The 25,024-nt window shown below is 49.0% G+C and overlaps 2 protein-coding genes across 3 annotated transcripts; both read right to left on the bottom strand.

Annotated features, from left to right (window-relative positions):
• Positions 1-4,410: 4,410 nt before the first annotated feature.
• Positions 4,411-8,345, bottom strand: LOC101786358 (protein RICE SALT SENSITIVE 3). Of its 2 annotated transcripts, XM_004970196.3 has the most exons (7): positions 8,197-8,345; positions 7,972-8,022; positions 7,728-7,856; positions 6,350-6,455; positions 5,816-5,857; positions 5,651-5,707; positions 4,411-5,486 (listed from the first exon to the last, which is right to left on the bottom strand). In XM_004970196.3, exons 1-7 carry the CDS (start codon positions 8,343-8,345, stop codon positions 4,656-4,658), a joined length of 1,365 nt encoding a protein of 454 aa, XP_004970253.1. In that variant the 3' UTR covers positions 4,411-4,655. The 2 variants fall into 2 exon arrangements, with proteins under 2 accessions (XP_004970253.1, XP_004970254.1); XM_004970197.4 differs by lacking the exons at positions 7,728-7,856; positions 7,972-8,022; positions 8,197-8,345 and adding an exon at positions 6,591-7,700.
• A 6,703-nt stretch (positions 8,346-15,048) lies between these two features.
• LOC101785948 (ethylene-responsive transcription factor 12) lies at positions 15,049-16,717 on the bottom strand. The gene is made up of 2 exons (XM_004970195.3): positions 15,824-16,717; positions 15,049-15,627 (listed from the first exon to the last, which is right to left on the bottom strand). The coding sequence occupies exon 1, from the start codon at positions 16,430-16,432 to the stop codon at positions 15,878-15,880; it is 555 nt and encodes a 184-aa protein (XP_004970252.1). The 5' UTR covers positions 16,433-16,717; the 3' UTR covers positions 15,049-15,627; positions 15,824-15,877.
• Between the last annotated feature and the right edge of the window lie 8,307 nt (positions 16,718-25,024).

Here is a 25,024-nt window from a genome sequence, read left to right as displayed (position 1 = left end):
GTGGAACGCCTCCACTCCAAACATTCTTCCAAAGTTTCCTTGTGGATTTCTGAACTTGGTGTGTCTGAAGATCAATATAAAGATTATAAGCACTTCACACTGAGAACACTCATGTTTTCTCCGTGTGCCATGCAATGAAATCCTCTGACTGCCTCGCAAGGAGCTATATTTTTGCAATGGCATCCGCGTCTACCAGATTGAAATATCCGGCCAACTTGTCAAGGAATCATGACCGGTGATATCCAGTAGGTCAGAGACCCACCGCAAACGACATCGCCTCTGTCTGGATGTGACCTGAAGAGAATGTTCACGTGGTATCCAAGGGTCTCTCTAAATCCTCACATGCGAACCACATCCAATTCTCCAGATTACTCCTTTTTTGAGTAAATCTAAGCCGTGTATGATGGATTGCCATGCAGTATCAATTAAGCATCCTCTAGGGTAGTACTTCACCTTTAGCAGTCTGGCGCATAAGCTATCTGGGAAAGCTATCAGCCATCGGGCCTGTCTAGCAAGCCACACTTGATTGAACAGGAGTAGATCTTTAAAACCCATTCCACTACAACACTTCTTGAGGGACAGTTCTCCATGCAATCCAGGCTGTTTTCCTTTTACCATTCTCTACTCCTCACCAGAATTCTTGCATAATGCTTGTCAGGTCATCACACAGATCCAGAAAAAAATTAAACACACTCATAACATAGTTGGCCAGTGCTTGGCCCACTGCCTTTATCAACGTTTTCTTTGCAGTTGCTGATATATTCTTCTCTAAATAATCTTTCAGTCTTTTGCCTAGCCTTTCCTTTAACGATTGAAAGTGTTCCCCTTTCATCCTTCCATTCGGAGTTGGGAGGCCAAGATATTTGGCCTCAAACGCCATCTGCTCAAGCTCTAGCACAATTTTTACCTGGTCATTTATCAGGGTCGACAAAGCATAAGCAACAAAAAGGAATAAATAAGGCTACAACGGATCACCTTGGCAAAGACCGCAAGTAGGAGTGATCAGTGTCGATAAGACACCATTGAAGTGAACCCTATAGCGGACTGTTGACACATAGGTCATAATATGATCCACCCATGAACTTTGAAAGCCCAGCTTCAACAACACATTATTAAAAAAAACTCCAATCCACACAATCGTACGCCTTGGAGAGATTCAGCTTGTAAGCACAATATTGACTCCTCTCATCTGTATTAGAGATAATAGCATGCAAGCGCTCAAAAGTAATAATCGCATTATCTGTAATAAGTCTGCCAGGGATGAAAGCACTTTGACAAGGTGATATAATATTCTGCAAGATTGGTCGTAAGCGATTTACCATGCATTTTGACACTACCTTGTAGATAACATTGCAGAGACTTATTGTCCAAAAGTCTTTGAGCGTTTTCGGTGTATGAACCTTAGGGATAAGGAAAATGCCTATATCATTAAACCCCTCCAGCATCCCTTTCTAGTTTCAAAGAAGTCTTATACTACTTTCACAATATCATCTCGCATAATTGGCCAATTGCGCCGGAAGAAATGAGAAGGAAACCGTCCGGTACCGGAGCTTTTATAGGACCAATCCAAAACAATGCATTTCCAATTTCTTCTTCGGTATATGGCTGTTGACGGCTGTTAGCATGCCAATTTGTGAACCGCAAGCATATGGATTAGTTGTAGCTCCTCCCTCAGAATATTCCCCCAAGGTTTATCAATATGTGGAACTTATAGACAAGATTTATTTCAACTAGCATTGTTACTATTAACTTGGTGTTTATGAAAGATTCAGATCCAATGTACTAAGCATGTACAGACAGATAACAGATAGAGCAAAGGTAACCAATCTAGAGCAACTTAGACTATGCATATGATGTAATTCTGAGCATGGATAGCAAAGCAACACAGATATGATCTTAGTAAAAAGCATTTTTAAATCTACACCTCCGATCCGGATCCTAAACCTCTCCCCTTACAGAAGAAAGATTCTGTCACGATCACCTCTATCAGCGCAAGCAAGTTAAGGGCATGATCATAAGAACATGTCATACTCATCGGGCATGCAAATCTGGTCACCACGACCACAAGAACACCCTAGGCTATCATCGATTCATAGATCGAAAAGCAAGCAAACCTGGTGAAGCATAAAACCACTAAAGGAGATACTTAGATCGCTAAGAACATGAACACATCTATACTTCACCATGAATGATTGTACATCACAAGATCACCACCGGGATTCTACCTTGATCTTAATGACTTCTAGCTCCAGAACTCCAGCATGATCATCCTCGCAGGGTGATCACGCCGGCAGAGGTTCGCCTACGCTAACCCCCAACAATTGCACGACCCTCAGCTCTACGGAGAGGTGTCGCTCAAGCTCCTGCTTCTCTACTACTTCACATCGAGTACATCGTCTTGGATACGGGGGCTTGGAGGATTTTTTGGGGTATTCATAGTCCAGAGAGCGTGTGGGAAAAATTGGAAGGCGAGAGGGCAAAGGAAACCCCCAAGACGATCGGCCTGGGAGGGTCTTCCTTTTGGCCCCTCGCGTCCTGCTTCATCTCCAAGTCTCCTTTGGTACTCTGGAATCTTCTTTTCACATGCATGTAAGCCTAGCACGTCGGTAGTTTCGGGATGAGATTGATCTTCAATGACTTTTCAAATCTCTACTTGATCTTCTCTGATTCCTCTTTGATCTCGAGCTGGTCCTTGCCATATCTTCATAAACTTAGCCCCTAAGTAACTTCGGAGGATTGCTTGCAAAAGATGGGCACCAGGGGGCGCAAGAGGTTGCTAAGCCGATCGGCCTAGCCCCTTCTTGAGCCCTTTGACCTTCATATTTATCTGATTTGATGCTCGTTCAGTACTTTATCCAAAAATATGCTTTTAAGCCCAATTTTCTAAAAAACACAACATCCTCCAAAATACGTTGCATATGTAAAAATGACAGGTTTATTAGATGTAATCAATAGTTTATGTATTAAATTCATGTTATTATTGAAGATAAACAGGGTAAAAGTGTGTCAATAGTGAGCATCAACAATGGCTTGCACAGATCGAAGTTAATTTCTTCCAAAATAATAGGCTAGAACAAATCAATTACCTCCTGTGGGTTGACACTCACATCTTTCTAGAGAAGGACATTGAAATAATCTGTAATTCTTTTGTAATTCTTGCGAGCTTCACCCACCTCTAACACCTTCCTAATCTTTGCACCCAAAGCTATTGCAAAACCCTCTCTCTGCATAGTTATCAGGATATCATAAATGCGAACTCACAGAGCAATAGACTCAATAATGATTTCTGAAGTTCTCACCACTCCATCATAAGGAACAAAAATCAGAGAATCTCCCTTGTGCTTCCATAGGCCACCATTGATGACCTTTCTCCATAGTCTCTCAAAATCAAAATCAATAAGATATCTGTTATCACCAAGGGTTCTTAAAGGAACGGGCTCCTTTTTCCCCATGCCTTGCTCAGTTCATTGAAAATGCCCCAGCTGGAGAATTCCTAACCGGAGTAATATCGGGCAATTGCCCTCCACTTGAAAGGCATTTGAACTGCTTCTTCATACTCTTCAAAGACATACTCATCTTCCTTCTCACCCTCTGTCTCCTTCACTAAATTACCTGCCAGAACAATCCTTTTTATCAAGGTTTGGCATGTGCATATGAGGTGCCTTCCCCTTCTTCTCAGATCTATCGACCTCCCGCTCTCCATCCTTTGAAGATTGATCTTGAAGATTGATCCATAGCAGGAGCTGATCTGTTGGGATGAAGATTGATCTTGAAGATTGATCCATAGCAGGAGCTGATCTGTTGTCCTATTCTTGATTCGCCATCCTCCATGCAGCAACATCCCCCGACTCCACGCTTTGCTCGTGCCAGCCATTGCTTCAGAGACAAAACTCTTGCACTATGTCAAGCACCTGTGGCTTCGGGTGGGCAATCTCCTCACCGGAAATCCCTTATCACCTCACCGCAGGGCGCAGGACAATTATGACCAAGAAGCCATCACCACGAACAAGAGCGGTTTGGAACAAGAAAACGAACAGAGAGAAAAATCCTAAGTTAACTCACCGTTGTATATATAGCCAGCCCGTCTCGTGGTCCAACCCGAATCTTATATCAACTTTTCCACGTCAATCCAACTCCCGATTCAACTCCTTGAACTGGATTGGAAGCACGGCCTCGAAACGATCGGTGTTTGTTTCCACGTCTGCTCCCGTGAACACTAGATGGGATCCAACGTAGCAGTAAAACCAGGGAAGCAGGAGCTCCCCCGTAGACTGCCCGACGACTTACGCCGGCAGTAATCCACGTGCTCGACGGGGAGGTCAGGCTTCTGTGGCGGCGCCAGCGGAATCGCCTGCAGATCGCTTTTTCGCTTGCTCGGTCATTTTCGGAGTCCTCGTGGATGCGATGTAGTATCCATCAAGGTTTTTCTGCATTACGATCGAGCTGCTACAACTACTGCTAGAAGAAGAGGAAGACGTACACGAGGAAAAGAAACGGAGAAAATAAAAATCTAATTAAACATATGCGATTAAAACTCCAAACGTAAAACATAGGTTGGGAGCAGGGAGAGAATGAAACAAAACGTGCACTTGTCGTAGTGATCTTGAACCGATCGATCGTGATGCGTGCTACGGACGAGCGAGGGCTACGAACGGCTACTCCAAGAACGTCTCCATCAGGTCCGAGTAGACGCCGCCCTCGTGCGGGCCTCGGTACTCCATCCCTTGCTGCTGCTGCTGCGGCGGCGGCGGTGCCGTGGAGGCCGACACGGACGGGGACGTCGACGCCGGCGAGCTCATCCGCGCGGGCAACGTGAAGCTCCTCTTGAACTTGGTGCTCTGGGCGGCGCTCTCCACCCTCCTCGCCTTGTTCGAGTGGCTCTCCAGGCTGAGGTACTCCTCCACGTTCTCGGCCCCGCCCTGTGCGGCGTCCGGCGCTGCCTTCTCCTCGTCCGCGCCGCCTCCGCCTCCACCGGGGCCGCCGAACAGCAGCTTCGCGTCGTCCGCGCGCCCGGTGAGGGCGGTGAAGAAGGACAGCCCGTTAGGCCACCGGAGGTCGCCGTCGGGAGCCTCCCCGCCGCCCGGCCCCATCGCCTGCTGCTGGTGCTGCTCGTCCATGTGCGGCGGCTTGCCGCCGCCATGGTGCGCTGGCGGGAGGTGGAACATGTGGCCCTCGTCCTGCTTGCCGCCAGGGAACGGCGGCATCGGGCGCGCGGCCGACGGGTGGAACGCGGCCGCGGGGCCTGGCGGGAAGAGCGGCGACGCGCCCGCGGCCGGCGGGAGCTGCGGCGGCTGGTGGCCCGGCCAGTTGAAGAGCTGCGGCGGGGGGCGCGCGGCAGCCGGCGCCGGCTGCTTGAGCGGGAACGGCGGCGTCGGCGAGGCCCCCCGCGAGGAGGAGAAGAGCTGGGAGAGGAAGAAGCCCGACTGGTAGCCCAGCGACTCGAACATGTGTCGCATCCGCAGCACGAAGTGCAGGTCCTCGGGTATCTGCGCGGGGTCACGTCGCTGTTAGCTTCGCCTACGCTTCCGTGAGACGCCGCTGAGACGTCCACGTCCGGCGGTCCTCGGCGACCACACGAAACGACAAATGAAAAGTCATGCAAAAATAAGAAAACAGGTGGTGGGAAGAAGGGCCTTCAATTGGCACTCACAATCTTGCAAGAACCCAGCTGCAGGAGGCCATGCCCCGCTTGGATCACAGCTATGGTCTGCAGACAAAAAAAAAGGAAAAAAAATCATCTCCATGGTTAGAGCTCTGATTAATTCCAGACTAATTAGCAAGAAGACAAAATTTCGCAACAGCTGATGATGCTTGCCTGGATGCCTGATGCGAACTGATCGGTCCATTCGGGAGGAAGCTGCAAAAGCAAAAGCCGGGAGGGGAATAGGGTAAGACGACAGAGAACCGCATGCAGGAATAAAGGTTACTGCGATCGTGGCGTTAATTCTTGGTGACAGACAGGAGATGGCTACTCAGATCGAGCATCCCATTCGTCTCTTCTTTTCGTGGAGCAGATCTGATGCAAAGCCTGAGGACCTCCCCGGGGATGTGTTTGTGCATGCATCGTGTCTCTATCCTATTACTTGCTGCTTGTATCCTGTTACCGCGTGCCAACTGCCAAGTAAAACCTCGAAACCTACCGCAGTGCGGTCCGGTAAAGCCATGGTCCATGGCCATGGCCATGCCAACCGGTACACGCCATGGCAGCAGAGTACACTAGCCATTTGATGTGCAGGGATGGAGCTGCTGGTTGAGCAGTGAGGTCTCACTCACCCAACCCAAAGCAGGGGGGCAGAGCCGCAGAAAGAGAAAGGAAGGATGCAGGGGCACAGTTGATGATGGTACGTACTGCGTCGAAAGAGCTCTGCCAGTAGTTGGAGATGTTGGGCTCGCATTCAGAAGGTTCCTTGAAGACCCATTTGTGACATTTATCAGAGGCCACCTTTCCCATCAGCCTGCAGAGGACAGGAGAGGAGAGGGTGAGGGTCCAAAGCAAGATCAAAACCCATCGTCTTAGCACATCACTCATGATCATGCATGCATGCATGCCCCCAAAAGCTCGGTACATCAACAAAGCGATCAAAACAGACCGAAACACACAGGCACGCAGAGACAAGGTAACGTCGTGACACGCATGTCTGACGATGCCTCTCGCTCCTCTCTTTAAACTACAAGTTTTACCAATCCTCTCAAACCGAAGAAATTGCTGCTGCTGACAAGCGCTGCTGTGTAGCATCTGGCTGTGAGCGTAGCGTAGCATAATCTGGGATTTGTTAATCACAGATTGATCCGGCAATTAACCCCACTGACGCGCGGGGATTTGTTTATGCCTCACGAGGCACCGCCCCACTCCAACCAACGTGCCCCGCACGTGACAGCGCCCCGGTCCGTAGTCCTCGCCAAAAGCAGCTAGCGAGCAGCAGCCACGACTTCAAAAATGGCCGCGTTAAGCTCACCTACACCACACACATAATTACCCCCTACACACCACGCATGCTACTAGCTACTGATCTAAGCTAGCTCTCTCGTTAACTACCACGCAGATCAGCAGTAGTACTAGTTACCACACAGGTTAATAACACTAGTAGTAAAACTGAAAAGACCTCTGCTGCGTCTTGGTAAGAATAAGGCCCCCTTTGGCACGGCTTATCTCAAAACGGCTTCACCGGTGAAGCCAAAGTCGGTGAAGCTAAAAAAACTGGCTTCACCCGGCTTCTAGTTCATTTTAGTCCCGGCTTACAAAACGGCTTCACGCTACAGTGTCTCGATTTACGTGAAATAGATGAAGCCAAAGCCGAAATAAGCCGTGCCAAAGAGGACCTAAGACGGAACAAAGTGAAAAGATGAAAGCACACGCACCCATCCCATCCCCGTTCCTCTTTTCTCTCTCTGTCCATCCCTCTCTCTCTCCTCCGTCCAAATCAAGCTGCAACCACGGCACTAATGAACGAGCTCGAGTATTAGCATCAATCACACTCGGCGCACAGGGCGGGGCGCTCTGGTCCTAATCGGAGCACTGGGGACAGCCGGGGCACGGCCGCGCGCGAATTTGCCGGGCTAATTAGAGGTGGAGGCCGGCGTCCTGTCATCCAGCTAGCTTCATACGGTCGTCGTCGTCGAGCCTACAACTAGCTAGCAGCCATAGCCGAGCTAGCGGCGGACTGTGCGGGAAAAATTGCACGCGCACGAACGACGACTGCCTGCACTGCACCTTACCCAGTACCCACCCTTCTCCGTAGTTGTAGAGCTGGATGGACATCTTGATGAAGGCCTTCCGCACCGGGTCCTCGCCGTCGATGTCCTCCAGGCACTCCGCCACCCGCGGCCGGCAGAACCCGTCCTCCCACATCAGCATCCTGCATGCGTGCCCAGAGCAGACAGCAGATTATTGGTGGTGATGAGCACCGGCAACATAATCAAGCAGGCAAATTAATCGAGAGTAATAGCAAATCACAAGTATCAAGCACTCACAGGCTGCCGTTGTCGTCGCCGACCTTGCACCCGTTGCCGCCGCGGCACCGCCTGCAGGCACGCAGAGAGAGAGAGAGAGAGGAATCATTAGCCCAGCAAAAATCACTCGCCGTAACTCGTCGCATGCATGTTTATTTGCAAGCGGGGAGATGGTAAAACTCGGAGCAATAATAGGAAGCAAAGAGAGGACATGACGAAGGAAGCAAGGAAGGACAGGGCGCATACGGGCGGGGACGGATGGTCCAGAAGACGGAGTACGTCCAGTCCGAGCTGAGGCAGACGTTGCGGAGGGCCTCGTGGAGCGCCATCATCCCCGCGGCCTCTTTGCTCCGCGCGTGATCCCCGCCGCCCCCAGCCGCGCCCGAGCCCACCATTTCCCTCCCACTCCCCTTGCCTTGCTTGCTCCCGCCTCGCTGCTTGCTAGTTATTTCCCCTTGCTCTCTCTCCCTCGGACGAACGCTAGCTGGTGCTAGCGTCGCGGGTAAAAGCTCTTCTACCCTGAAGGCCTTGACGCGCTAGCTCCCGAAGCTCACGGTGGCTACAGCAGCTAGGCGTCTCTGGCTAGCTGCTACCCGGCCGGCCTCCTTTTGATCGCCCTCTGCCTGGTCTTTCCTTCCCAGCCGAGAGACTTGCCGGAGAGTGCTAGCTTAGCTCTCTCCCCAGTCCCCTCTCGTCTCACGCTGCGTCTGCTGGCCTGGCCGTCTCTCTCTGATTGCTGTTTTTAACTTGGGCAGGGGGGGGGGAGCCCGGGAGGGTAAACCGAGTCGCTGCTCACGGCACCCCATGCGTGTTTTTTTCTCCACTCTTTGGCGACCCAGAAGTTGGCAGCGCCAAAAGTAAAAGCGGCCCGGCCGGGTCCCCCATCCCCCTTCTTCTATGCCCAGCTTTATTTCCTCTCTGCCGCTTACCCCCCATGCCACGCTGCAGAACCCCAGCCTCCTCGGTATTGCGGACTTGCGGTGCGAAGAGCCGGCGAGCGATGTGTTTTTTTCAATTTGATCCATTTCGAAAACTATTTTTACATTTGAACCCTCAGCAGAACTTATTTTAAAAATGAACCCTTTCCCGACGTTAGGAAAAAGGGTCCATTTTTAGAATAAGTTTCGTTAGGGTCCAAATGTAAAAATAGTTTTTGAAAAGGATCAAATTAAAAACAAAACACGCGAGCGAGAAAGGCGAGAGCCCCTCCTCCGGCCCGGTTCGATCAGGCCCCGGACGCAGCGCCAGCGCGGGAATTTCCAGGAATTCTTCTTTCATGTTGTGGTACTCAAAGTTTTCTTTTTTTCTTTTTTTTTTTTGCGCAAGGGGAACTCAGAGTTTTCATTGGAGTGGGGATGTGCCTCCGTTCCGTGGTCCTCGTGTAGAAAAGTCCACCGAGTATGCTATTGATATAGTAGAGGGTTGAAATGTTTTTATTGGTACCTTCGCGAATTTTTGTGTGTGTGTATGCTCGGGAAAGCGACCGTTTTGTCTGTATTACTATTTGTGTCTGGTCCCGCTAAACTATCGATGACTTTGTACTTGCTGTGCCTGTGCCACACACATAAATGGCAAACTGGGGTGGTGTCAATGCAAAACGAAAAAATCCTTGTGCAACTACGTACACGGTACACACACACGTATACTCGAGCTCCTTCATCAGTGCCGTTACAGCAGCTTGATTTTTCTACACAGGTATACTCGAGCGCTGACACATCAATTAGCTAGGCGACCATATGAACACGTAAGGCCACACTGGCCAAGGGCAAGGTTTGCTGGTTTAGTCAGAGTTAGGCTATAGCTGCAAGTACATATCAGACAGGAGTATTTCCATTGCAGCCTTGATAAATAATGAAGTGTGCAAACGTGAAACGTGCCACGTGTATTTGTACGAAAGCAAAACGTTGATGTAAAGATGCAAGGCGCGCGGCATACGAGTCTTGAGAGTAGAGAACGAAGGCGGAATGGGCCGTGCATGCAAGGTCTCCAATAACGAAAAAAGCTTGTGTGTCAAGCGTCAACGAGCCGCAAGCGACAGCGGTAATGTCAGTGGGTAGGGTCAAAAGTGGCATCAGTCGCATATAATGCCTGCACAACTAAAGTCGTAGCTTTGTATCGGGGTAACACCTGCTTTTCTCTTCCGAGCTCTGAGCCTCTCTGACCGTGGTCAAGAAGCTCTCTTTGCTTAGGTATATATAGAGAGAGAGAGTAGAAAGAAACTCTCTCTAGATACGTACACTACTCTACGTAATGGTCGTGGAAATTTGGAGGGTTTGTTCAAACTGCCATTGGCAGTAGTTTTGCCATGCAAAACAAAGTACTAGGACGGTGCATGCGGTAGGTGTTGGTCTGTTGGAGGCTCTCTCTTCTTGCCCATTCCGTTAAACCTAACGCCATGCCTGGAGAAGGGTGCGAGCGTGGATTTGGAGGCGCTAGATGTCTAGGACGACCTCTCGGGGAACGAGTAGAAAAATGAGGGCAGAGATACCTTGTCGCTCAAGTGGCAGGGGCCATCCGTTGCCAAACAACCCCCCCCCCCCCCCCCCCCCCCCCCTTTTTTTTTTCCTACACGGGCGATGTCAAGAGTGGTGGTGTTATAACTGTTAAGGACGTCCACAAAGCAGTATCCAATTGTAGTCGGCTTGTTTACTTCAGTTTGCGGTGAGGCATCATCAACTACATCTCAAGGTCCTGCCATAACATGGAATTGTTAACAAACGATAAAATAGTATGCATCAAAATTCAGCTCAACGAACACGATACCTTTTTATCAAATACGCAAAAGAATTGTATATCTTTATATTAAGATATAACTCGGGAATACACCGCTGCACGAACGTCGATTTACAAATTCGAGAGTAAACATGCTACTGAAGTGAAGGACTATGTACACTCTCTTCGATTGCAAACATAGGTTGGATTTCTCTATAATTCTAAAAAATACAATGCCAAGGCAACTTTTTTGCTCGTTTTGTTCCACTTTGGCCCTTAATTTGCCCATTAAAGACAGAGAATGAGATGTTACACAACACTAATGCACACATTACATGAGAATGAAAAAAAAACTGGCATACAAGCCGGACAGAAAATCTTTCGGGAGCTTTTCAGAAAATTAAAAAAAAGGATTGAACGTAGATCTAAAGATATATTACCTCCTACATTAAATATTTATTATATGCATTTAAAGTCCGAAAATAGGGGCAAATATCTTCCTATTAGATCTAACTTCCATGTGTTATTGTATTGGATCTAATGATTCCTTTCCCCCCTCTCACGTGAACATGGCCTGCAACAAATCTAGAAATTTCGCGTATTCCTTAGTCCTCACAAGAGACATCTTAGGGATTATTTTTATTCACATTATAATTTTGCAGACTATGGGGTTGTTTGGATCTGTAGTTTTATGAAAACTACTTTCCACGAAACCTATTTTAGCGTAACTACCCCTAAAATCGTGTTTGGATCTCCCAACAAACTTGCGTACGAAAAAAACCTAATCTCCACAAAACCAGAAAACCGCGTATTAGTAAATATGGCTCCTCGACGTTTTTAGTGGAACCTGTTTTTTACAAATACAATCTGGACTCGCCTGGCAGCTCTAAATTTCAACATGACAAATGTGGAATTTTTTTTAACTTCATATGGAATTTCAATAATTATTAATAGCCGGCGTAATTGTGTTACCTTGTAGCGAATATGTCATAGCTTTGTACAAATTTTGTGTAACCGAACACATGATTTTGTGCACCAAACAGCAAACACGTAGATGAAAAGTTTATGACGGCATGCATGCATGTATGACCGGGACTTGAGGAGATAATGGCCCAGATATATTAATGGCATGGGTATGACTGGACTAAACAAAGGAGATAATGGCGCAGATATATTAACGGTATGCATGCATGTGTATGACCGGGACTTGAAGAGATAATGGCGCTGAGATTTTTTTTTTCTTTATTTTCTAATTGATTTCATTCACATCTTACCTCCTTAGAGGTAAAAGGTGTACCGTAGCATTGCCCTGGAACGTAACATTCTTATGCCCAACTATACCAGAGACTATGTTTGCAATTTCCGGAAGGAGTACATGTAAAAACTACAAGCGGCGTGTATGGCAATCATGTGTTTCAAATTTTTACCCTCATCTTCTTCCACCCAATGTTCCACACACTGATTAGAGTATGCTGATGTTACTGATCTTGAAAATGCGTTTCACTCAAAAACTCAGTACGAAAGGACACTCAAACTAGCTCGAACCGACATATTTATCATCAGCTCACATCAGGTTAAAAAAACGTAGTAAATTAATTAGTGAGTGGTGAAACTACAAGCTGTACGTCAAGCTGTACTGTAAAAAAACCCTGGTGCATTTGATTCGAACTTATCCGTACTGCTGGCTATGTTGATTAACCCCATGGTAAATATACCTTCTCCCCAACAGCTATTTATACAACGTTAATTACCACGGGCTTGTCAGCTTCGCGTGGAGGCTGGTGATTATGAGGTGTGCCTGTAAAAAGCCTGATTAGGACATTGCTTTGGCAATAACTTTAGCTTGGACAGGGGTGCTACGTGCGCACGTGCGTGGCAGCTGAGAGCAGGTGACTCCTCAGTCGGCACCCGTAAACAATTGCTAGCCGTACTAATGGTGGGCTTAATGAAAGTTACTTTGACATCAGCAGCAAGGGATGATCTTGTATACAAGTGGAAAGATGCACAAGAACAACGCCCTTTCAAAATTCATGAACTGAGTTGAATTGCATACTTATCTGTTCGTATATATCTTGGTCACTTTTATTTTGGAAGTTCTCATGCAGGTTAACTAGATTTTAGATTCTGTTTTTCTTGCGAGTGATTATATTTTAATTTGTTATTTTGGTACAATTTTGCACAGCATTTTTGTAGAAGATACAAGCTGATGAACTAGTTTGATCATAGATGGACAATCAATTGTGTAACAAAGCACCGTGAAAAGCCTGTGAAGTTGCATAATCCTGGATTTGGCTTGGGCAAGCTACGTGATTAAAGTGTACTAGCCACAAGTTGCAACTTGCAAGTTGCGAGTTGCGGCGAAGCGAATCATGATGACTAGAGAGATGTAAACGTGGGCGCACGGATCGCGGGGGAGGTGTCCCCTTCTGTCCGTGACACACGCTGCTTTAACTAATCGTCCACGGCCTCCGCTTTGACCGCCTGCCTGCAGCCCTCTGACCAAGATAGGATTCTCTGTGGCCACTTCTCCGGTTTCAGCCCTCCTCCAACTCTGCCCTTTTTCTTTCCCTTCACTGATTTCCTTAATCATCCGTGCTTGCACCAATACAAAAATTATAAGCGGAGATTTGAACTAAAATCGTAGATATACGATTTATAAGATCGTGATTCAAGCCAGCAGACACATGGCAAGCGCTGAGAATCCAGTTGACAAGTATGTGTGCTGCAAAATGTCAATGGAGGTGCAAAAGTCATCGAAGAATGCAGTGCGAGTCTGCAGTCAGTCCAGCACCAGCGTAACGTGCCAGACTCGGCCATGTTCCGCCAAAACGTGTATCGACTCGAACTGCCCTTGTCAAGTTTATTGTCATCCACAATTGTTCACGTGGGAATTTGGCATTTATATTATTACATATACCGATTCCATGGTGTTCGTGACACCTTTAAACTAAGAGACAGAGAGAGCGAACTAACTTAGTGCACAGACAACAAACTCCTCGTGTGTCAACCACGACGATGAAGAATGTGTGCGGCGGGACTTAATTAACTTTGAGGCAATGTTCGGTAGAGATTGCTGCTGTTGCGCTGTAGCTGCAGCTGCAACAACCGAGTGAGCAGCATGAGGCTGACCTGTGGACCTGTTATATTGTGCAGCTGCAGCTGCCTATACAGCTAGTACAAACGAACAGCTTTTGAGAGTTGGATGATACGCTTATAAGCGTCAAGACTGACACATATGTGACTGCTTCAAATCCTGGAATCTTTTTCTTGGAAAATTTACATAAAAAGTATACAAGCGTCATGGTTAGATCATGAAACATGTGCTCAGCGAGTCCTGGTGTAACACCAACCCTTCAAATTAAGATGGGCCGCGATGATAAACTTAACAACTGAAACGCTTCCTTAAAAATCTTTTGCCGTCCTTTCTCTCTCGTACATGTGCTCTTTCTCCTCCCTCCGTCCATAGGAGCTAATAGGGTAAAGAACAATTTGCTTTTTAAATTGGCCTTGCTTCACCTGCACCAGTAAGGTGTGACTAAAGAAATACATCTTTTTATTTTTCTCATGCGTGAATGGACCTTTTGCTATATTTCTCTGAAATTATTAATGGGCTAGGCCCATATTACTCAACACTATAAATGGCCTCAAAACAGAAAGATGATGCCCAAGTGAAATGAATGATGTGTCCTTATGCAAGCAAAACCAACCAGGATGGTCACGAGAGCCCGCCACCTCTCAGGGATCGATTTGTGGCCTGTACAGAGCTCAGAGATCGATTTCTGGCCTGTACAGAGCTCGATCGATTGGAGAGGTCCATCATCCCAAGGGCAACTACAAGTTGGCCCACTTAAATGAGCCCAGAGTATTAGCTTAAAAGGCCGCAACCACACAACCCAATCTTCTGATTTCTCGTTCCGAAGCCACAACTTTTCTGTCGCGCTTCCGCCTTCCTTTGATGTGGGTTCCTTCACATTTCTCCGTCCGTCTCCTCTCTCGTTCGCGGAAGCCATGTGGTGCTGCTAGGCGATGACCGTTGTCAGTGTGAAAAGCGTTAAAGTCCCTGGTTGTGGTTGGCTATCGATAAGACTCAGAACTCGATGATCATACGGGCCATGGTTTGAACCAAGGTTGCCTGGGTTTTACATCCAAAGCACTCGTACGAATCTTGTTTCCAAAAGGAAATGTTGTCGTGAAAAAAAGATAAAACTCCGAGGAGGCGAGGACGCTAAGCGTAAGCCCATCTGGAAGCGTGAACTAGACAGGCTGACTATTTATGGCAGAGATGCATCAAGCAGAGGAAAATTTCCCATTGATGTTCCACAAGCAGAGTACAATAGCACTCCAGTTCCTCTGCTCCACGATTTCTCTGGGTTGTTGGGATTCTGATTCACCAATTGATATCCATATGATTTTGTTTTTGCGAGGGATATCTATATGATATTTCATGGCACTGCCAGACAGTGAATACCCACGTTAACCTGACACAACCATAACTTAAAAAGGATACTTCGCTCTGGGCCTGATCGCCTGAACGCAAGATAGGCAACGGAGCAATCTTTGTAGACACAGCTATTTACAGAAAGGGTTTGGCCCGTGCGCGTTTCATCTCGACAGACTGATTACGGTTGTGAACCCATATCATGTCGCGTAGGTAGCGGCAGCGTGACAGCATCCGTCCCCCATGTGCACGAAGTTACACTCCACTGTCGCAGTGGATTTTTGGCCCGGAAGCATTATCCGGGAAAACAGAGCGCATGTGCAAGTGTTGCCCGGGCGAATGGGCGATCGCCTGGCCGAAAAAGTACAGCAGCCTGGGCAGCGGGCACGCACGACGGCACGACCCCGACGACCGCACGAGCGCGCCTCCTCTCCTTTCTCCTCGCGGAGCGCCGTCGGCGGCGGAAACCACTAAGCCGAATCCACTGCCGTTTTTACCGCGCTGAAGTGCTAAACACCACCACCCTCCTGCGGTGAAATAAGCATACTGTTCATCATTCCACCACCCCACCATTACCGACACAGGGCACCAGAAATGGCAACGCTTAAACGAGAACAAACGAGCGAGCCCAACAAAGACACGGCTCAACTTTCCTTAAATAGGTATGTACAGCTAGCTAGCCGGGCGGACCAGTGCTCCGCACTCCCCTCGTCCGGCCCTCACCTGCTCGCAGCCTCTCTACACTTTGCAGCTGCGGCGTCACGATCCGGGCCGGCATCAGCACGACGGCGCCTCGTTGAGGTCGAACGGAAGGCCGCCCCGCGTTTGGCCAGTGCTGAGCTCCAGCGCCGTCGACGGCGGCGGTGCGGCCGCCGGCTGCGTCGCGGCGAGGGGGAGCGCGGTGTCGGCTGCCTCGGGCTGCAGGTAGACGAAATGCCACGGGGAAGGGCAGTCGAGGTCGACGCCGCCGAACGGGACGGCCTGCGGCAGGGGCTGGCGCGAGAACGGCCGCGCCAGGTGGAGGTGCTGCTGCTGGTGGCGGTGGCGGCCGCCGCCGCCGGCGTGGTCGGGGAAGTTGGTCTTGGCCTTGGCGCCGCGGAGGGTGCGCGCGGCGCGGTCGTACGCGAGGGCGGCCTCCACGGGGGTGTCGAACGTGCCCAGCCACACCCGCGTCTTCTTCCACGGGTCCCGGATCTCGGCAGCGTACCTGCCCCACGGCCGCTTCCTCACGCCCCTGTAGTGCGCGTCGCCGCCGCCGTCTCCTCCTCCCACCGCCCCGCCACCGGCTCCACCGTGGCTCAACACAGCCCCTAACGTGGGATCCATGTCCATCCGGACTCTGAAGAGCAGAAAGGTGTAGGGTTTGTTGGGTGCGGGTGCGGCAACGTCGGCGTTGTCTAGTCTGCTCGGACCGCTCAGGAGTGTGTCTTTGCCACAACGCAAAGGCCGAACGAGGGAGAGCAGGTAGGCTGTGCCTTTTTGTCAGCGATGGTTGTCCGGCTCCGGCCTCGTGAAATGGGGGGCGGGCGCGCGGCGTAACCGTAGAGAGATTACCTGGGCCTTGTTTAGTTGGCCAATTTGGGAGGTGCCAAATTACGCACTGTAGCACACTGTAGCGTTTCGTTTGTATTTGTGAATTATTGTCCAAATATTAACTAATTAGGCTCAAAAGATTCGTCTCGTAAAGTACAACAAAACTGTACAATTACTTTTTAATTTCATCTACATTTAGTACTCCATACATGTACCGCAAGTTTGATGTGATGGGGAATCTTCTTTTTGCATAGTGTCAAAGTTGGAAGTTGGGAGTAACTAAACATGGCCCTGGTGGGTTGGGGTCTGGGGCGCTGCCGCCCTGGGTGTGGCAGGAGGGAGCACGGCGCAGCCGCCGCGAGATTTGACGTGTCGCCGGGGACCATCAGTAAACGCTGTGCGCACACCGCCTCCATTCCCATGTGAACTCATGCGTCCGGCATGACGCCAGCTCTGTGCGATGCTACTGTACGAGCAGTCCTTGGACGACCGCGCTCTCCCTCTCCAGTCTCCGCCGTCCGCCGTCTCCAGAGGTCTGCGTCCTGGCAACTTCGCATCCACACACAGGACACAGCTGCCGGTGCCTCTGCCTGCCATCCGTCGTGCGAACGAGCGGCGCCGAACAGAGCACAGCGACTTTACTTCTCCACACCGCTGGGACCGCGGGTTGCTAGGACCCACAGGTCAGTGAAACCAGCAGGCATGCACATCCCTGTCATTTTGCTTTCCCTCGGACTGTTTTGTCGTCTACTCGCCGCGAGCAATAAAGCGTGGCGGAGGCAGGACCGACACGGACACACAGTTGTGCACACGCGAACGGACGATGACCTGTGGGGGCCACGCTAGAAACGTCCCTCCTTGTCACCTGGACGGTCACGCACTCATGAGTCATGGTCCCACCCATTCTTAATGAAAGGTTTCACATTTTTTTTTCAAGATTGCCACATATGTAAAAATAATATTTAGTTCACGGATGAAATAGCTCATACAATACCTAGATCCATCCTTTGTTATTTACAAGGCTACATGCAAGATACAACATTCTTGGAAAGAGTATACACATCGCTTCATCGCTATTAAACTATTTTCTTTTCTCACCTCATAAATAATGTGTCATGTCCTCACAATTGCCTACATGGCAGCTCATTTATTGCCCATAAAACCTCACTGAGAATGGCCTGAGGATGACGCCGCTTGAACTGGACACCACCACCGCGACGTGTCAAGGGTCCGTTGGCCGCCGTTTCACGTGGGAGGAAGCGTATCGTGGGGTGAGGGACAGCACGAGCGGGTGGGGGATGGGACCCTGCAGCGGCCTTGTGCGGCGCATCACCGCTCATCAAGGAGAAGGGTCCCAGGAGGCCATCCCGTAGGTGTGGGCGACAGGGTGTGTGCGCTACGGCATTTTCATTTTGTTGAGGTGGGCTTGCGGGGCAAGCGGCTGCTTTGCTATCATTTTTGATGTCTTGTTCTTTTCCCCAGCCGTACCCGTGGGATTTGCCGTGCTAACGCGGGCAGACGAGCGCATCAACTGTTAGCACAAAATCTTTCCCGTAACTAGGGGCAAAGAGACTCAGGCTTTCATATTCTGAACTAGTGGAGAGTGTATCCCTTGCTTTAACTTTACTAATGAAAAATAAGTTATTTGGGATCTGACCAAAATCCAAGCTGGCGAGCAAAGGTCGTGGGATGATAGAATTCATAAAAAGGAGTGTGAATCAACCATTGGCAAAATCAGTTGGGAGGACACAAGAGGTTGCATATGTTATAAAAAATAATATGAACAGTTCAGGTGGGCAAGACTTTGAAAAGACGGAACTCTTTGGAAATTTGAACGGGTCGATATCTGCATATGCACACCATGTTGTTGCATTTTCCCCAAAACCACTGTAAAAGAGTTTAAAGAATTAAGAAGCTTCTGGTGCCGATGGTGGACAGCTTGTAATCCTAGATGATGCTTCTCCATGAGATTCACATTGGCGCTGAGATTCTTCTTCTTCGGTATGATTGTTGAGGAAAGTACATGACAAGAGATTTATTCCTTGGCCTTTGGCTATGTAGACAGTAAGCTAGAGCTGAATAAACCACCATAGGCTACCAGTCCTGATAATTTCGCTGGCCCTCAGCTTAATTGACGTATGGTGCATCAGGTGATATACAGATCCAAGAAGAAATTTTCCAAGAGGAAGCCTTTTGCTTTGAGACAGTTGTTCTACAAAGATCAGCATATTTGCTGTTGGGCAGACGGTGGATCCACACAACACAAACCTTTCGAGCCACATATTCAGAAAAAGGGCATGTTCTTCATTAGTGATTATGCCGGTTGCCTTACTGTATGAGGAGATGTAACCATACCTACCATTCATATTTTTAGATTTGATCCTATAGGAGGGTTTGGTCCTTCAAGACCTGTCAGCATAAACACATCTAGCAGAATTGGAGGCATTGGGCCCTAAGTGAATAGAAAAGCATTCACAACATCGGACAAAAAATATGCAGCAACTGCAAGAAAGGGGTTCGTTCTTTTCCATCTCAGCTAGAGAGAGTTTGATACAATGGCCGATTTTGAAATCTTCCAAGTTTGTTTTCTTTTCGGCCGCTATGCGAAGGTACCAATTTCTCCAACCAGAGATATTGCTTGGCCATGAGCAGAAGGTGCCTTTCCAGATTGACAGGTTGATTGTGGATTGCTTAAAAGGGATCTTCATAGTTTCGACATTTATGAAATCTGTTGGATCTTCGCTACCCATGGGCCCCAGGAAATAGCACGACTGCGTATTGGCTATGGGAATCAACAAATTGTCCCTAAGTTCCTACAAGGGGGCCAAGGATTGCAAATAAATGAGGGTCCATAATGCGATGGCTAGATCGGATCAAGAAAAGAGGAAATTGAACATTAGAGCACATGGTACCTGCGGGATGGAAGAGACAGTCACCATTGTTGATCTGGAGTGTCTTGACGACCGATGGTGGAGCGATGGAGTAGTCGACGGGCACGTGAAGCAAAAGATTCAATTTTTGGTTGCGGCCGCGATAAAAAGCTTGTGTCGGTTAGTGACGATTACAAAGGGGATTTGAGCGGTTATATAATAATTTCTTCAATGTGAATCCCGAAAAATGGGGAGGATGTTATCATAAAATCCAGGAGAAGTAATTATGATTGCGGCAATGAGTCTTTTAATTTTGAAAGGATATCGGTTCGAGACCTTTGAAGATGTTGTCAAGGGAAGATAGTTTTGGAATATAATATTATATTCGAAAATTGGAGGTTTGTGTTGACACCAGTTTTTGACAAGAGTCAACCGTTGTGGATAAGGTTCTGACAACCGATGAGGAAGAGAGAAAAGGGCCACTGATGAAGCCGCGTTGACCAAGATTGACCGCTGTTGGGCATGATTCCGGGAACCGATGGAAGTCTAGGCGGGCCCAATCCGAAGCAGAATTGACTTCACCAAATAAGGGAGAGCGTGGAGATTTATCTTTAGTAGTTTTTAGGAATAACTGTAATATAGACATGTCGTAATCGACTATGGTTTTAGCTTGGTCCACGATATGAGTATAAAGCCGTGAGCCTTGTAAATAATAATCGTCAATCAATCAATACAACCTTTTGGCGCCACACCATCAAAACCGTAGGAGTAGAGTAGATTCAACGAGTTTCTTCTAGCACGCAAAGTTGCATCGGCTTCGATCTCAGGCGAGCTTGTAAGTACCGTCACCCGGTCATTACGACCTCTATCAGAACTTTCTAAGTTAAGTATTATATTCAAATATTGACGTGTGGCTAGTTACCAAATTATCTTAGATTGGAAATAGAACTTTCTAGGCTTTGTCCAATATTCTGCTTGTTTTCGAACGGCTTAGATCTGGTTAGATTGTAATCATCGGCTTCCTTGCCTTGTTTAAATGTTCATAGTTATTAGATCGTATCGATTGGTAGACTCTGCATGCTTTTACTATTTTATATATGCTAGGTCCGATAGATCTTTACCCCTTGCATTGCTAACCGTCACGCATCTGACGTCAGCGTGCTACCATTGAGAGCCGATGCTTCGGTCGGGTCTTATCAGTATCTCACGGAAGCATAATGACATCATTGAGTCGATAGGGGCGCATGCAAGGCCTTCCTGCAGCGAGTCTGCCTGGTCGAAGTTAATGCCCTCTCATCGTGTTACCATGTCTATGTTCAATTACACGATCATGACATTGATTAGACTTTGTTACCTGTTGGCGCTAAAGATTGGCCGATTGAATCTCTAGCGTCGGACACACGACCCGGGAGAATCTGCTTAACTCCTGTTCAGGTGATCGCTCTGGTGCGGTTCGCGCGGCGTGCCAGCCAATCTGACCTGTTGATTGGCAAGGAAAGAAACGTGTCAGATCCCAGAGGTTGCGATCGGCTAAAGTTCCGATCTCGAGGAAGCTTATCAGCGAATCGGCTGATTTGCTGTAATAAAGAAATCGGCTATAATACAACCGATTACCAAGTAACGTTGGTGAAGAATACTGCTAGAGTAAACTAAACAACGCTACAGTAGCAACACTAGGAACAAATCTAATCGGCTTATGCAAAAAGGCAGTAGATTAAGCAACAAGATATAAGTAAGCCGGAAGCTCTAATTCCAAGTTGGATAACTGGTGATAAAACTAGAACAATAGGTAAAACCTAGTATTCTAGTAAATATCGATAACTTGATGAACAAATCTAAACGAAACGACAACGATGCGCCCGAAGTTAAAGCTTAGATATTACTCGATAAATGGAACTTACAGAATCAGCCGGAGGTCAAGTTGACGCAGCCCCGCCAATCCGTACGAACTCGTGAAAAGAAGAAAAGTACTGACGAAGTCGTCAACTAGAAAGTAAAGTACGAAGAAATAGTAGATTGTTGTGTTGATTTGATGATGATTACAGATCTCTAAAGATGGCTATTTATAGCTTGTTACAACCAATCTCTTAACCGACTAGGACTCTATCTCTAAGTTTAAATGAAAATGAATATTTACAAGCATAAGTCGTATCGGAGTTGGTCATCGTGCTCCTATGGGCCGATCTTCTTTTTATCTTCATAATCCACTTTAAGCCCATATTGGCCCAACTGCTCCAGCCTCTCAATCGGCCGATCTCCACCAACTCCATCCGTCAAAACACTGCAGCACCAATCAGCCGATCTCCAACTGTAGCACCAATCAGCCGATTCCCAATCGTGACCTTCTTGCCTCGCTGCATCAGCTAATTCTCTCTCTTCTTGACGCCGATTCCATATGTGTCAAAATCTGGCGTCAACACATGCCCCCCAGTTTCGGAGTAAATCATATTCTTTACTTCAAAATTCCTTTCAACTTCCCTTCCGAAACAAATGCATTAAAAATATCCTTCTTTTCGCGGCCTTCTGCCTGATGATTGCAATCTTTTCGAAACGGGCGCCCACGACACGGTGGCGAGCGGCGGTGACATCAAGCGGCTGCGGCGGCTCCCCGGCAGGACGCGTCACGAAGGCCGGACAAGATTTGGCTAGGGCTGCGGCTCGGTGGCCGGGCAGAGACACTGTGCCGAGAGGAAGAGGAAGGGCGGTGTGGCTCACGACGGGGCGGCGGTAGTCGTCGCTGGCGTGGTGAAGACGTGCGGCACGGTGGCTTGTGGACGACGACGATACCTGCTCCTCCTCGGTGACGACTGCGACTCCGAGGACGGCTGCGACTTCTTCCCGGTGCGGGCCTTCTCCCTTCTTCTCCTCTTCTCTCCTCTTCTTCTCTGCTTTAGGAACTGGCGGCGGCATCTTGGGAAAAAGCCCCGGTGGCTTTGATGAGGGTGGTCTGAGGCCAGCGTTGCTTATATAGGCGCGAGGTGGACGACCGACGATCCTCGGCATCCTCGCGCGCGGACACGTGGAGCGCCTCAGTGGCCCGGGGGCAGGGTAGGATTTTCCCCTGTTGCGGAAGACGCCGGAAGGGGTCACGGGTGGCGATGGACGGCGAGTGTCACGTCAGGGTATTTATCATGCTGGGATGATGATTGCCTGCATAGAATATGTTTCTATCCATGCCTTGATAATTGTTTATTATGTTTCCCTTGCTACGTACCTGCGTGCTACAGGTCCCTAGGTAGTCCATCTTATTTATATCCATATACATGCTTTTGAGTTACAGATGGACATACGACGTGGTTTTGGTGATGGGATTCTTTATGCACTCCCGCGTGTGTTTTGGGTGAGTGTATTTCTTGACGTGTTTTGGCAGGAGCGGTTGGTACTAAGGAGTGCCTTGCTAGGAGAAAACATTACGGTTTCTCTCCACCCCCCTGTTCCTTGTTTGACACTGAGGAGCAGATGGCGTACTTGTACGATGCAGGTGCTTCGGCACATACTTTGTGGAGTTGAGTGCTCGCTCTCGGCCCTTGAGGACCGAGTCAGTTTAACCATATTTCTTTGGACTATGTACGTACATACCGTTCTCCTTATTATGAGCGGGGTTCGGTCCGAGACTAGTGGAGGATAGTGCTCAGCCTAAAGGTGGATTGGAGGACTAGTGTGAGGAGTTTGTGATGTTGACCTGCTTTGACAAGACTGCACCCTGACATGGGTAGGTTTCATAGCTTCGAGGTCTCCGACCGGTGACGGCGTGCCCTGCAGTCGAAGACACTACTAGACTTGAGGTAATAGGAGAGTGGAGGCCACCTACTAGGGCTCCGACCGTTAGGTGGTGTCTAGACGACTAGCTACAGTTCAGGCTCCATTCGGTCGATTACACATGTACAACATCTGCAGAGTGTATAACCTATAGCTATTGTCTGTGTCCACTGGTATGGACAGTCCTGTGATCTATTACTCTAACTAGACTTTGTTATACTTCTAGCTTCCCTTTTTGAGATCGGCCGGCGTTTGCCGTTGAGATGTGAGGGAAGGAAGCTCTCACATCGCCTAGTTTGTTTGGGTGCTGGATTCTTAGATGAAGGATCTGGTGGTTTGTGACGACTTCCTTGATATGAGGTGTTGACCTTGGAAATGGTATTGCTTTGATGCACCCTTGATTGCTGCTGCTGCTGGATATACCTCTACAGTCATATATAGGTTGATCCATGCATATAGCATTATTTCCCCATCTCCTTGGCTTGATGCTTTTGGGAGTTGATATGGCCTACCCGCTTCTCGGGTTGATGGTTGTTTTTCAAGGTCGGAGCACGACTATAACTTCTACAACGACGAAAGGGAAGACTAGGGCCCTGTTTGGAGTCGCTTATTTCCCGCTTATTGGTGAAAATAAGCGATAAACCCACCCAAACGCCTTGCTTATTTCCCGCTTGTCACGTAAGCCGCTTAGTGGAAAATCTGGAATTGAACTAGCACCCAGCTTATCTCGTACGCGGGTGAGACCACGCTTCTGGGGCAAGCAGAGCATTTTTCCCCCGGGTACCCTCGGGCAACGACGCCTCCAGGCGACCGCCGCCGCTCCTCCCGCAACCGCCGCCGCTCCAGATCCCGCCGCCGCCGCTCGGGTCGCTCGGCCCGCCTCCCTACCTTTGCCGGGCTTGGCCCCCACCGCGCCTCCCGCAACCGCCGTCGCCTCTCACCCAGATCCCGGCGCCGCCCCTGGGGTCGGCCGGCCCGCCTCCCTACCTCCGCCGGCGGCCCCGGCCAAGCCCCCGCCGCGGACCGCCGCGCCGCCGGACGCCCTCGCCGCGGCCCTCCTGGGCGCCGCCCCCGCCGCCGGACGCCCCCGCCTGGGCCCCCGCTCGACGCCCCTGCCCCTGGGATCCGGCCCCGCCGCCGGACTCTCCTGCCGCCTGGGCGCCGTCCCGCCGCCGGATGCCCCTGCTGGACGCCTGTTCCCTCCTTCTGAACCAGCCTTGTGAATTTCATATTATTGTAATGTAATTTCTATTTAACATACTCCAAAGGCATTAGAATTATTGTCTTCTCCTCAGATTCACAATAAAAATGAGCTATTATCAGCCTTAGGGGCATTCAGGTCAATTTACCAACCTGGACAGACAATCGACACAAAATAATCAGGATTGCCAAACACCCTGCTTATTCAGACAGCAGATTGTCCACGCAGCGGGTTTATCATATAAGCTTGCTTGTCAGATAAGCAAGTTCCAGAAAAGCGACTCCAAACAGGGCCTAGGGATGATTCCTCGCTCAAGTCGCTTTTGGAGATGTTGTTCACCACGCTACATGTTTTTGTGTAGATATTTACCTTTTATGATTCAGTCCTGATGGACTTTTAACGATACGAGCCGAAGTGTTGTACTCGATATTTACAATATTGTTACTCTGTTGCTATTATACTTGGCATCGGCACTTCAGCAGCGTAACCGCATCTGTATCTTTCCTTTGCGGAAAGCGACACCGTCGGCAGGCCGGGCCAGAGCAGTCAGTGCCCGACTGC

The sequence above is a fragment of the Setaria italica genome, chromosome V (genome assembly GCF_000263155.2).
Source record: "Setaria italica strain Yugu1 chromosome V, Setaria_italica_v2.0, whole genome shotgun sequence".
NCBI classification, from domain to species: Eukaryota; Viridiplantae; Streptophyta; class Magnoliopsida; order Poales; family Poaceae; genus Setaria; species Setaria italica.
Note: the sequence above shows the minus strand (reverse complement) of the source record. Positions and strands in the feature narration are given on the sequence as shown.

Coding starts and splice junctions, on each gene's coding strand:
- LOC101785948 (XM_004970195.3), bottom strand. CDS start 16,432: ATGGACATGGATCCCACGTTAGGGGCTGTGTTGAGCCACGGTGGAGCC.
- LOC101786358 (XM_004970196.3), bottom strand. CDS start 8,345: ATGGTGGGCTCGGGCGCGGCTGGGGGCGGCGGGGATCACGCGCGGAGC. Junction 7,857..7,971: donor GGCGACGACAACGGCAGCCT/GTGAGTGCTTGA, acceptor GCACGCATGCAG/GATGCTGATGTGGGAGGACG. Junction 5,858..6,349: donor GGCAGAGCTCTTTCGACGCA/GTACGTACCATC, acceptor TTGCTTTTGCAG/CTTCCTCCCGAATGGACCGA.